We start from the raw sequence: 14,336 nt of genomic DNA, 5'->3' as shown, positions 1-14,336 counted from the left end.
ATCAGACAGGTATTTTTTTCCCCCTTGGAGCAGAGTTTGTTTTTATCTTACATTACAACTGGTTGACAACTTATATTTAATATATAAATTGTTTAATGATGTGATTTTGATTATAAATGCATAATGTTTTAATGACATAATTTATCGTCATATAGACCAATTATCCTGAAGGAAATCCTAATGACTTCTCTTGCATTACAATTTTGGGGGAAGTGATTGTACTAGGAATAGGGAACTTTAAGGCTGTTGAAGACTAGAGCTCCTTGGATGGTCAATTCAGCTCTCCTGAAAAATAGTAAAACACAGTAAAATAAATGTTTCCACAGTAATCTGGACATGCCTGTTTGTTTCTAAGTTAAACCCAAGAATAGATTTAAATACATAGTTTGTTGTTGAATTGCCTAGTTGGGTGTCATATTTAGATGATAGGACTGGGATTCTGTTGACATTAGCCACATTCTAGCACAACTACACTGAAGGATCTCATTAGGCAGAGATCAACTAATTTCTTAGAAATAAAAAAGATTGCTTTCCATTATTTTCAATATTGCTGGAGCTGACTCAACTCAGAAAGCTGCTTGAACATTTGGAATTTTTATAAGATTCAAAAGGAAAAGTTTATGGTTTAGCAGTCAGATTGAGTTTTTGTTTTTTTCTCTTCTATTCATGCTTTACTCTATAGGTACCCACATTATAGAGAAATAAGTTGATTTCCTGAATAGTGTAACCATTTAGAAGGCATAACACACATTTCCTGCACACGTAGATGAGGGCATCTTACATATGTTAGAATATATTTAATGTAATTTGTGATTTCCATATGAAGATGATGCCACTGAGTAACTATCAAATAAACAAGTGCCTTGACATGTTTTTGCTATTAGAGGTAATTGGTTTCTACTGGGCCATACTGCTCTCACCTGGAAGTTTTGTAACAAGCTACACATGACTGCAATGTGGTGCCTCAATCATAAGAGAGACGTGAACAGTTGTGGGCCTGAGGTTTAGTTTGTGCAAATTTTGTGGGTCCATGCAAAGATCAAATGTGTGCAAAGACTCATTTGTACTACATGGTGACCAAGTCTTCTCAATAACCAGTTGTAATGTGAAAAAAAGATTCCTATGGAAGGAAAACTATTGATATAATATTTGATTTTTAACAAACAATTTTGAGACTTTTTCTCCCAGTGGACCCATCCAATTTGTCTAAGACTTTTGCAATACAAATCATTTGAAATCATGGAGTTATTCTAAGGCAAGAGATGATTAGTATTACCTCTTACAGAAGGGGCTCGGATAATGGCCCTGTTGCCAAGATGTCCTTTGGTGGCTGGGAAATGAAGGCTAGGAATTGTATAGGCCTGGGGAGCATAGAAGATAGGAGCTCCAAGGTAGGCTGTGGTAGGATCATAAACATGGCCCAAAGAGTAGGTGTACTCTCCTTGCAGCATGGTGCCCCTTCCACCTGTGCCTCGGGTGTACCTAACATAACTGTCCTTGTCCACTGGTTTGGCTAGGGTCACTTCAATGGGGGAACCATCCAGCACCTGCGGTAGAGAGCAAGAAAAAAGCAACACAAGAAGATATGAAGACAAACAGGTCTCGCTGAGCCCCTGTAATACGTCTCCTTCTGTGTTAGCCTATTGGCTTCTGAGTGTACTGACTGTTTCAGTTATATGTATCTTGTCTCTTTATAGGTTGGTGCTGGCATGTAAGTTAAATTTTCTTTAAATAGTTTTGTTGATAAGTTGCATACAAACTGCTCACAGGTTTTTACAGTGAAAAATTTACTGCTGTCCATTAACATATTGGTTATAATTATCTGAATACAATCACTGAGACAGAGAATTATGTAATACTTTTAATGTGATATATGTTTTGAATGACATATTTACATAATTATATAATTCTAAGACATTTTGGGTTATATGGGTGGAACATAATCTCCACTACCTAGAAGAGTACAATGAAGGTGAAAGGAAACCAATAAAGAGATCTTATCATTCATTAACATTTGGTATAAGCAGCCCAGTTAGGCCTTTGGGCTGCCAGCCAGTTAAATATCCCACCCCTGAGAATAGTTACTCAATAAAGTAAGTTTTCACTGGGAAGGAGGAGAAGCTTAAAAGTGGGTCCCGACTCAAGGCAGAAGAATCTACTGCGAGGCTATTACATTGACTCTCATTTTTACTTCACCAAACCATTTGATCTGCTGAACAGTTGGGAATTAACAAATGGAGATGGTGGGACAGTACTGAGGTTTCTCAAGTCAGGCCCTCCTTAACACTTGTCCTCAAGAATTGCAAACAGCTCCAGATAATAGCTAAAGATGAGAGTTAAAAAGAATAGCTGTGTGTAGATCTACATGGCTGACTCACGTCTATGAACCACTGACATACACAAGAGAAAAGGATGGCTCTCAGCAAATACTTGATAGATTAATGTATTTCTTATCAAAGAGACAAGGTGTTGTGAGAAAGCTCTTGTGGCTTTTTTCTAATAAGACTATGATGGGCTACTATTTTATATAAAGAAAAGAAATGATATATAAAGTGTTTCTGCAAAAATTCCCTCTTATAGTAGCTGAGTGTGCAACCTTATTATCTGATGTCATAAGCAATTCAGTGGTTCCTGGATCATTGAAGTCTGCTGGATAAAGCTTGTGTTCTGTAGTGATTCTGAGCATTTTGTTCAGCCTCTGGGGCAACTTAGCCTTGGTTCTATATATCTGCCCTACTTGTTAGTCACAGGAACCAACATCAAATATGTTACATGAAACACATTGAGAGAGAGAATCCAACTGATATTCAACTATGTTATATTACCATTGATGTAATTAGAAGAAATGGAGTATTGAAGGAATGAGGTAAATGTGGATATATGATTCTTTATATCATCAGTCCTTTCCTGAAGAAGATGAGAAACCAAAATAGGTCTCTGCCTTTAGGCACTTTCATATCAAGAGATGTTTGTAATAAAATAATTGCATACTGCAAAGTCAGATTTCTCACTGTAATAGATTTTATTTTGCATTCCTCTGCCACCCCAACAGTGTTTTAAACTCAGCATTGTATTTTAGTTAGTTTGTTTAGACATTTCAAGAGCTAAGCCGATATCTCATTAATCTGTATAGTCCACCCCCAGAAAAATTTCTCGCACATTCTAGACATCCACAAATATTTATAGAGTAAATGGAGAATTACATCCAAAGCTCAATTTGTCACTTTTCTCTCCACATAGGCTTTCTTTCCTGGTTTCCCTGAAAGTATTACCCTGGTTTCTCATATTGAAAACCTATAATGACTCATACTTCTTTCTCATCCCTATATCCAATTAGTTCCTGGGTCCTTTGAATTCGTCCCCCAACCCCACCCCACAGTCCTTTGTAGAACTTTCTTCCACATTCCATTCCCACACTAGTTCAAGCCCTATTTCTTCCCATTTGGGTGACCGTAGTAACTTTTTAACTAGTTCCAATTACATCCCTCTTACTACTTTGTAAAATTTCAACCCTCAGTCAGTTCATTTCCCTAAACTGTAAATATGATCATTATTCTACTGCACAAAAACTTCAGTCTCACATTGTTTAACAAATTAAATATAAATATCCATATGCATACTCAAAAGCCTTCACAGTTCTGAGGCAAATTTACTTTTGCTTTTCCCATAACACATTCATGTGAAAAATATTTATAATATTTAGTTTATAACTAATAATATTGAATATATATTTAACTGCATAATATATGTATCCATTGTTATAAAAATATCTAGCTATAAAAAAAGTATATAGCTTTAAAAATTGGGAAAATTTGAATAGTTTTTCACTGTAATTATTCCAATGTTTTCTGTTATTTATAATTAATCATAAATTAACAGTTAATTTAATAATCGTATAATAAATGATTGTGAATTAGCATTTAATTTAGATTATCCCTTTTCAGCAATCATTATGAATACCTAAAAATGTTTGCAAATTGAATAAGTCTAATCTGCATGTTGTTTTCAAAGTGATAACATTTTTCTGGTATTATTAAATGTAATAATGATGATAAAACAATATTTTGCTTCATAGACATGTATTAAATATGCATTAATTTTTGCTTTGCAGTTTTATTTTTGTATTCTGAAGTTAGCAATTTCCCCTCAGGACTCAAACATTTCTGTAGGTGCTGGAGAAGTGTTTACACCCAGGCCCCGCTGTAGCTGAAGGGCCTGTTCTGGGAGAACCTGTGCTTGCCCTCCAGATCTGCTCGCCCCTGGTCTCCAGCCTCTCTGCCCTGGGCTGGGTGCTCTATATGGAGTCCTCTTCAGGGCTCCTGCACCTTCTGGATTATGATTGGATTTGGCCCATGGGGAGTCCTGGCAGGAGAGAGAATGGTGAGTTTGGGCTATTTCTTCTTCTGGCTCCCACTCTGAGAGGTTATCTTAGCCTGGATGTGTTTCTTGACCAAAGATCACTAGTTCTCTCAAAGAGCCTGTTCTATACAATCCTCTCTCCTTTAGGTTTTCTGTTACTTCCCTAGTCCCTTGTCCCTTCGACTCTGAGGATGCCATGAGCCCCTGGGTTGGACAAACAAGCGACACGTCCATCGTTACTTCTCATCACTTTTTTTTTGTTCATCTTAAATGGACTGAGGCCCCCATGTCAGTGATGGAGAAAGCCAGAATGAGGTAGGCTTGCAGGATTGTTCTTTTGAACAAGATTCCCACACCAAACTTTGGTGGAACCTGTAAATATATTTTCATTGTCCTACATTACCTTCCCATTTAAAGCTTTCATAGCCTCAATTGCATCTTCTCGGTTACTGAAGTGCACAAAAGCATAGTCTCGGATTTTCTTTACCCTCTCCACAGCACCTGGAAATAGAGTGAGAGCACTATTATTAAAATGTGGTTAAAGTGTCTTGCTGCTTGCTCAATTTTAAAAATAAATTTTGCCTAGAGTGAAGTTAAGATGGAAACTTGCTTCACATGAATCTGTTAGCGGTTTAGCATGCCCATTATCCTCTGTAGGTTGACTCACTTGAGGTATCTTGACAGAGCAGGTTTTCTTTTCCTATGCTTAGTTGCTTGAGACAATATAGGATGGGACCCTTTGTGAAAGAGAATTGGAAGAAAAGATAGGTTCTCCTTTCTTCCTCCCCTGTCGAAGTTCAGTTATCCTCTTAAATCCAAGGCCGCAGAGCAATTAGAGTTTCTACTCTACCACATTGTTCAGTAGTTATAAACTGTCTTCCTTTGGCATAATGATAGTGCTGTGAGAGTGTAGTGTAAGGATAATTTTAAAACATTGCAGTCCTCTTCTATCCCCCCTTGGCATTCAACCCTTGACTTCTACGGCAATGTTTGTATGGAGCATAATGGTCTCACCAAGCTGAGAAAATAAATAATATCAGAGACCATGGGACATGTAATTAACTGAATTCCAATACGGTCTCTTTATTCCTTCAGTGTCAGGTGGGCTAATTCTTGTGACTCTACCCATGGCTTGTTTTGGTAATTGAGAAGTAAGAGGTGGGCCATGAGGACTTTTACCCTTCTTGTCTTTGCTGCCTTTATTCTTTGGTGCCATGTCTGTCTAGGCTCTCCTGGACTGTTAGCACCCTGAGAACGGGATCTGCTCCAGAGGCACCTTGGTCTAGTCTTCACCCGGTTCCTAACTAGTGCCCTGTGCACAGGGGCTGCTCAGTAAATGGGCATGGAATGGGCAAATATTATAAGTCAATTCACACCACAGCTTCTATCATCCACATTAGTTCGGTGGCATTTCAGATGATAATGATTTACATATTCTAAAATTCATTTTGAAGATGTTGAAATTACCTTGCATTTTTGACAATGTCCACCCACAACTGGTTTTGGAAATTTTGATAAATGAAAATTTTGCTTCATAAAACAGGCAAATGAGGCAAAAGGATTGAGGGAGGGATGGGGGAGGGGGCAAGAGAAAGTGGTGGGGGGAAGGCAGAAACAAATGTGTTTGAAAAAATAAATTAATTAAAAAAATTAAAAAAAAAACAAAACAGGCAAATGAGAAAGTGAGAGTTTGTATCATAAGAGCTGTTTTTCTCTATGATAGTATTTACCATGTGGCTTCATTTAATGTGTTCCTTCTTTAGTGTATAGAAATTTTTTGATTGATAATGATTAGGCAGAAAGGGAGGCAATAAAATATCCGTGGTAATCCATCAGCAATAGTGAAAAAGAATCTCTGAAATCATAACTTGAAAAATATTACATTGTTCATTATCAGCTTTCCAGCAGATATGTTACCTGAAGGGAAACACACCTGCAGTCCAAAGGCAAGATTATCAGAGGACCTTGGTTCTCGAAGGGTGGTTCTCAGACCAGCAGTTAAGAGCTTCAGCCTTGGACTTCATGGAAATGCAAATATTGGGCTTGCCCCCAGAGCTACCGAATCTACAACTTGGGGGGCGGGGCTAGCAGTCTGTTTTAACACGCCCTCCAGGTGATTCTGATGCTAAACTATTTTAGGAAAATCAGATTCCATAGAATAACTATATTTAGAATTTCAGCAGATACCCTTAGGCTACAATGGGGAAGAAAATACATTTTTTGGCCCTAGTTTCTGTTCCGATCGTCATTTATTTTTCTGAGTGGCATTGTACTATTTTCAGGTTAATCAGGGTTAAAATAATATAGGTCAAATATTTTCCAGGAATGCTCTGACTCCTCTGAGGGATTAAAACACATCTTTTCCACTGGAAGAGAAACTAGTTGGCTCTTTTTCTTTCCAATACAGCAGGTGTCTGCTATTTATCCACTCTCTTTAATTCAGTTATTATTTTCATATAATGAATAGGGCCTGGGCATGTGTTTTTCTTCAACGGGCAGATGGGAAAGCTGATAATCAGTAACTGAAAGGAAGCAGCCTTTTAGTAGTTTCTCACTCCAGCCCATTCCAAGAAAAAAAAATAATGTTATAAGTAGATAAAAGTAAGAAGTATTATTAACTCTGGGAAGGTAGAAAAGTCAACACAGAGTAGGGGAGAGGCGGTGAGAAAGCATTATTTATACACACATGTCAGTTTCTATGCCTATAGCTGCACCCACTCTCAGAAGTCTCCTAAACAAGAGTCTTCGCTGCACCCCAAAGGTAGACTGTCGTTTCTGTTATTCTTCTGGAACATCTTAAACTCCTTTCACATGCATGTCATACTTGTTAGCTCCTCCCACCATGCCTGGCATATAGGAGCTATTCAAGTAAAGACAAATGAATGAGGGAATGGAGGAAGGATGGGGTATGGGGGTCATAGGGTTGTTTAGAACAAACTTTTAACCAGACCTAGATTCAAATTTCATATTTACCCCTTGTTAGCTGTATGATCCTGGGCAAGTTAATTAATTGCTCTGGGTCCTAGTTTCCTAATCTAGAAAATAATTTAAGTAATAAAGTAACCTACGTCATGGCTTGTTGTGATGCATAAATGACACGGGCCGTGAAAGTGCCCCCTGCGATGCCTGGCACACGGCGAGGCGGTCAATCGTAGTCTCTGCCTTCGTTACGGATTTAGAGCTGGTGGCACGGAACCGCACCATATACTAACACAGCAGGGGAGGCAGAGTTCCTGAAGGCTAGAAAGAGGCAAATCTACAGAGATTCTTTAAAAAGGGAGAAATGACACTCTCACTAATTACATTTAGAACAAAGTAGCTTATTCCATGAGGCCTGATGCAGCACCAGCTTCGGAAACAGTCAACAGGATGATGTGAAGTGAACATTCTCAGGCCTTTAATTGGTCACATCTGCTAGCAGTTTATGGCAATAATGTTCCACGGAATTGGCTTTGGGAAGTGGTTGTTTAGACCTTGTACCTTGAAGTGCTTTACCTGCCTTAGTGTTGCAGTCCCTATATGAGAATAAAGAGATGGGGTGTCCATCTCGTGACTTCAGGTTGATACTGAAAAGTATGGATGCGATGAGCAGCAACTAATTATCCCCTTCCAACTTCCCTCTGCTCCTTTCCCTTCCTCTGCACCCAAATGAGTTTACTAGAATTAATTGTCACCTACTTACTTACATACCTAATGTCACAATCATATTCCATGAGACCAGTGGTTCCCAACTGGGGGCACTTTTGCCTTCTATGGTAAAGTTGGCAATGTCTGGAGACAGTTTTGGTTATTACATCTTGGGAGTTGCTACTGGTGTCTAGTAGGTAAAGGCCTAGGTGCTGTTAAATGTCCTATAATGCATAGGACAGATCTCCCCAAATGTCAGAAATACTGAGGTTTAGATCCCTTGCATTAGTCAGTAGATGTGGCCACATATCCCTTAAAACAGTAAATATTTACTGAGCGTCTACTATGTCCCAGGCACAGAGACAGGGACTGAAGACACAATCAGAACAAAAAGAATTCATGGAATTTATAGTTTAGTGAAGGAAATAGGTATTCATTAAGTAATCACACAGGTACACATAAAATTATAATAGATAAATGTTGTAAGATCACGTGTTCCTATTTTCTAAACAATAAGTAGAAATATAGTTTTTGCAGTTTGCATGCAATTATGAGAATAAATGAAAGCTATCCTATTTAAAGTTATGCAAGTCATCATAAGTATAAGTGTTTTTAAAGTACATTTTGAAAAAGTAATCTTCTATCGTGTATCTTACCTGGTTTGATATTGTTGAATTCTTTTTCAATCATTTCTTCGGAGGTAGACAGCATTAAGTTTCTTACATACAGGATTTTCACTGAAGACATTGTGTCTTCATCAACTTCTACTTCTGGTTCTGCCCAGTCTACTGCAATTGGGTGTCCCCATAATTGAATTCTTCCTGTTGAAAAGAACCACAAGTATGATTAATTAAATAGAAGTCAGGACAAGATTATCTCAGTTCTGACTGATGGCCTTTTAAATTAAACTGACCTTTGAGGTCTTGATCGAACAAGAAGAGCAATGTTAAAAGAGGTGACTGTTGACTTTAAGAGCGATCTCAAGTAAATGTAGGACCTGGCTAGAAGGGAGTTCTGTATGATAAGTGGCTAATTATAATGACTGAGTTATAAAGGGAGCTAGGATGTGGTTTGAAACCGAACAGAAATGAGGTGGCAATGGGCATGTTTGAGTCTTAGAACAGCTCCTACGGGGTTAGGGTAGTCATTGGAGGTGAGAGGGCAAAAGGGGAGAAAGGACAAGAATGGATTTAGGGCCCACGCATCAAATCTGACTTCACAAAACATTAGAAGGGTCACTAGGAAGTATTTCTGCTGCTGTTGGAATCTGTGTGGTCAGGTGCCCCCACTGAGCTGTCCAAAACATGGTGCATGGACACAGTGGGTGGGGTTCAGGCTCCCCTAGGTTGTTCTCTATTTCACTTGGTCAGGGCTCCGATCCACTGTCTTCCCTCCTAGTTCTCTCCTTCAGAACATGCATAACTTGGGAATCTGGAGAAAAACAATTTTTAAATCCAAATTAAGAAGCCAAAGTGCAATGGAAGAGTCTATAATGAGAAACTGAACTCTTCTCAAAAGATTAGTTGTCATCCATGACCACACATATTTTTGTATTCCTGTCCATTGCAGTTTACCGAGTGTCTTGCACTATACTATGTGTTTCCCATCCACTATCTCAGTCCTTTCCCATGGCCACTCTGTGGGGAGGGGAATGCCTTTCTCAATTTTATAGAAGAGGAAATGAGCTTTCAAGAACAGAGCTTGCCCAGACCTGTTTCACTTCCTCACCACTTCTGTTATTTATTACTCAGCCCCTGCCCCCACACACAGCAAGATCCACGTTGAAACGATGAGGGGGGCGTAAGGGTCAGCTCAATTTCAAATCTGATAAAAAATCTCGTTTGTTTTATATTAGTTGTTACGGAACAAGCTATATCCTGGAAATAATAAAAGGCTTCAGGGGACAAAATCAGAAATTCTCTGTATTGGTAAAAGTTTAGTTGTTTAAGTATTACATATGGGAGGCAGTTATTTTCAATCAAAATGCATCTTTTCATTCTTTGGAAAGTAGTCAGTGAAATCAGCTGTGGCATTGACTTCCTAAAACCCCCAAGATAGACTCATCCTAATAAATTAGCTGATCCTAGAGACCATGGCTCTTGTTACCCCAGCCCCAGCTGGCTAGGTACCTTGTTCTTCATTGTTTCCCATAGAATAGCTTTTTTTTTTTTTTTTAGACTTTCATCCTTCATTTCCCCCCTCTTCCCTTTCACTCCTTCCCTTCCTTTGCCTTCCATTCCATGTGCTTTTCTTCTCATCCTATTCCATGCTTTACATAGACTTTGCTGTTTATATTATCCCAGAATCTCTAGGGCTCCCAGGTGACTCTGGTTTCTGTAGCCCAGTGGTTCTCAGCCTTGGCCCCACACGGGAAGAGCTTTAAAAAAATCCTGAAACATGGATTCCACTCAGTGGTATGCTAGGTCCAGTTCCTATCTACTTGCAAGAATAGATGCTATATTTTCAGAATTGTGTGAGCCACTTGATATCACCTTGGTAGTTTGAAATCAGCCATAGTGCAAGTGTCAATACCATGGAAATTGGCAGATCAGGCCTTTTAATTTTCTCCTGGGAGTTGGTTGTTAAAGATTTACCAGCTCATCATTGACCCTTGGGCTCTCCTGCCCACATCTGATATAAGTGGTCTGGGCCTCAGGACTCTTATAAGCACCTCAGTTCATTCTGACATGCAGCCAAAGTTGAGAACCACTGCTTTGCACACTGGCTTTTGCCTTCCCAGACTGGGACCATGGTTAAGTTGCCCATGAGCCTGAAGATTTGCAAAAGGCCAAAATGGACAGATGGGAAAGTATGTATGAGAAGCAGTGACGTCCACAAACATCCCTGTGGAAGTCAGTCCTGCAGAGCAATTTGGGAACATAGGCTTTGAAATCAGACAAGTTCAAATCAGTGATCCTGGCTAGGAAACGTAACCTCTCTAAGTATCAGTTTCCTCATTTGTAAAACTGGAATAATGGAAGTGCTTCCTTATTAGGGTTATTGTGAAGACAACAAAAGAAGCTAATGCATATAAGGGACTTAATTTATCACTTTTAAATGATAATTCAATAATGCATATATATACACATTATATGTATGTGTGTATGTACATATATATTCATGTATGTATAGTTGCCTCAGAATATGTACTCTGAGTGCAATGGTTGGGTATTTTTTTAGAATCTCCCATGTTATTTAGAAGAGAGCAAGGTATGTTGTAGATGCTTAATAAATGTTCCCGTACTGGGTGGTCCCAAATTTGTCCTATTTACCTCCCATGCAGGTGAATGTCCAGTACTGAGAGATTTAGCAGTGGATCAACAAATCTGGCTGCATGACAGAATCATGTGGAAAACTTAAAATATCAGTGCCCCATTCTATAACCCAGAGAAGCAGATTCCATTGATTAGAGGTTGATTTGGGTACTGATCTTGTTTAAAAACCTCCTTGGTATTTCAAATTTGCCGCCCGTGATGGACAATCACTGCTTTAGACTTGTAGTCTCAGGAGCAGTATAATCCTAGGAACTTGCTATACACGCACATAAGCAGTCCCCACACCAGAGCTGCTGAGTCAGGAATGCTGGCGGTGGGCTCAGCCATCTGCCACAGCAGGCCCTCCACATGATTCTGGTGCAGGCTCACCCCGTGAGAACTTTTTCATGAGCATCCTTAGTATTCTTTGATAATCTGAGTAGAATGCAATGATTTTGCTCTGTACATATCTCAGCAAAGATGCATCTTGTCAAACGAGAGCTGCCACTGTTAGCAGGAGATAGGTGGTTGGGGAGCCAAGACATCAGTTTAGACTGCAATTTCCTATGTCTCCGTGGCTGGATCAATTCAGAACGAAAAGCGTCTTGTAGGCCTTGCTTATCATGTTTCTTAAGGACTTCTTTATTCTTTAAACCAGGCTGTCCAGAAATCCTTTGTTGTTGTTGAATGTACAGTGGGGTAATAGGTAGAGTGTCCGAATGGATAATAAGTGTTACTGTCAGGCCTCAGTAGAAAGGAAACCATTTGCTGAGGCCGGCTTACTCACCACTGGATCTCATCTTGTTAATCTGCTGATGAGGCGGCCTGACTAAGATCTAGCTGAATGGAACTCAACACATCTGAGGCCAATGTAAAGGGCCACGGCAAGGGGAGCTGCATGGGTCGCGGTGAATGGCTAGTGGATGGGGTGAGGCAGTGTCCATGCTCCTGGATTCTGGACAGAGACTGCAGAGGGAAAAGTCAGGACCTTGGGTGGAAGCAAAACAAAGTCCTTGAGAATCTCTGAAGCCCGGCTGCTCAGCCCTGCCCAGCCTTGTTCTCTCAATCCAGGTAAAGACAGAAGCTCTTTCTTGGGGGTCAATATGTTGTATTTTTTTTGAAGAGAGGGGAAGCTGAGAAGCTCTGATTCTCTAGGAACACTGGTTTTCTGCCCCCTGAAAACGTTCTCCCATTCTGGACTCTCTTTCACTCTCTTCCTCCTCAACCCCAGAATCATTGTACGTATCTCCCTTTAGAGGCACCAAAGGAAGAGAGCGATTAATGGGGTCTGGAACAGTGGCAGCTGGTTTCTCAAGGACGTGGTGGCTGAGCTGGGGCTTTGAGCATCATTCACCATTTGGGCATCATTAGAGGAGAAGGGGATACAACCTTTAGGAATAAAGGAGACAAAAAATAACATGGTGTTGTCTAGAGCATTGAGGGGTTTGCCGTGATAGAAAGGAGAGTTTTTACTGGGAAAGAGAAGGTAGAAAATGTGGTTGTAAAGGATTAGGGCAGTGAATGGAAGGCCTTGAATGGCAGACTCAGAGGTTTACTCCTTATTTCATATGCAGCAAGGAGTCAGTGAATACTTTTGAACTGATGAGAGAGTGATCTCAACAGATAGAGATCAAATTCCTACTATTTGTAAGAACTTGTTGAAAGGATGACCTGATATTTTGGGAACACTAGTCTCATAGTGATGTTGAGGATGGAGTAGGCAGAGGTTGGGGTGCATCGCAGGGAGAGCAAAACTGCGAGAATAATTAGGCGACTTTGAAAAAAATAATTTCAAGATGTGGTGGTGTATCTGTGTTAGATTATAATAATGTCCTTAGAGCAGGACGGATATGAGGGACTTTTCGATGGCAGAATTGCTAGTGTTGAAGAAGAGAGGAGTTGAAGAGGATAGTAAAATATTAAGCTCAGGTCGCTGAAAGGTGAGAGAGCCATGCAGAGGGTTATTCTATGTAACTGTGAGTCAGCTGACCTGATCGAACAGTAAATGGAAACTTCAACATAAAATTTATGCACCTCTCTAACAGATTTAGCAATTTGGGGGCTATTTATAGAAATATATATATATATATATATATTTTTTTTTTTTTTACTTTAAGCAGCCTTTATGAAAATACAGGGTCTGGCAAGAGTAACGCCTGCTTGAATGTAGTTGGTAGGGTAATAATACATGTGTAATAATTTATAGTTTTAATTTAAACATTTCACCTAAAATTGTCATATGGTGTGCTTGAGTGTGATATTGTTATGTTATAGAATCACATGCTTAAGATTTTGTAATAAAAGCTTTTGTAATAAAAAGGGGAGTTATTGTGCCAGATCCTGTATTATTAAAAAAATCTTTTCCAAGCTCAGAAGCTATTTTCCAATTTTGAAAATATCTAGTGGGCTAATCCTACTATTGGTTTGTTTTGTTGTTAAGAATGTATACAAGGGCAACATAAATATGGGTGTTTTTGTTGTTTTGTTTTCAATTCTGGTGGCTCTCCCATACTGTTTATGAGAAGAGTTGATTCCACTGTGTCCAGTGCATTTTTATGGAAGTCCTCTAACTTTGATATTAATTCATTTTAATACCTTACTTTGTGTAGTTTTAGGAAATATTTTAGAATAAGGACTTTCAACAATTCTTCCTAAGTTGATCTGACTGAGGCAATGTTGATGTGGAGTGTTTTAAATTTAGGAATTGATGATTATTGCCCAAATGGGAACTTCCTTGTGGTTGCAGCACCTAACAAAGGCGCCTTTCAGAGAGTTATTATTTCTGTTCCCTCCAGTTATGCAGAAATTTTTAGACACTGGGGAGTCATGATACAAATATCTCATTTAGTTGTCTTTGGGATAACATATCTTTGGAAGATTTATTATTTCTACAGTATAATAGATAACATACCTTCTTTCTAAGAAATCTGATAAAAAATCTCTATATAAAAATAACTTGATTTATATATGTTTAATTTTAAGGAAACTCTTGAAGTATCCATGATAGGATTGCTGGAGCTTGAAGTTCTAAACTTCTCCAGTGCATGCAAATTAGACTTAGTGCATAGAATGAATATTTTTCAGAGCCTTGTCTGT

At 39.1% G+C, this 14,336-nt stretch overlaps 1 protein-coding gene across 3 annotated transcripts in view; it reads right to left on the bottom strand.

Annotated features, from left to right (window-relative positions):
* Positions 1-14,336, bottom strand: part of A1CF (APOBEC1 complementation factor) — a 78,051-nt gene that overhangs the window by 13,577 nt on the left and 50,138 nt on the right. For all 3 annotated transcript variants that reach the window (XM_054572790.1, XM_054572789.1, XM_054572791.1), the window contains exons 6-8: positions 8,643-8,807; positions 4,763-4,860; positions 1,277-1,547 (exon numbers count right to left, since the gene is read on the bottom strand). In XM_054572790.1, the coding sequence (XP_054428765.1) occupies positions 1,277-1,547; positions 4,763-4,860; positions 8,643-8,807 (534 nt within the window). The remainder of the gene's footprint in view (positions 1-1,276; positions 1,548-4,762; positions 4,861-8,642; positions 8,808-14,336) is intronic.

This window comes from Pteronotus mesoamericanus, unplaced genomic scaffold (assembly GCF_021234165.1).
Source record: "Pteronotus mesoamericanus isolate MK-2021 breed Mesoamerican mustached bat unplaced genomic scaffold, CSHL_Meso_final contig_24, whole genome shotgun sequence".
Classification (NCBI taxonomy): domain Eukaryota; kingdom Metazoa; phylum Chordata; class Mammalia; order Chiroptera; family Mormoopidae; genus Pteronotus; species Pteronotus mesoamericanus.
The sequence above is the reverse complement of the archived record's forward strand: the minus strand, read 5'-3'. Positions and strand labels throughout refer to the sequence as shown.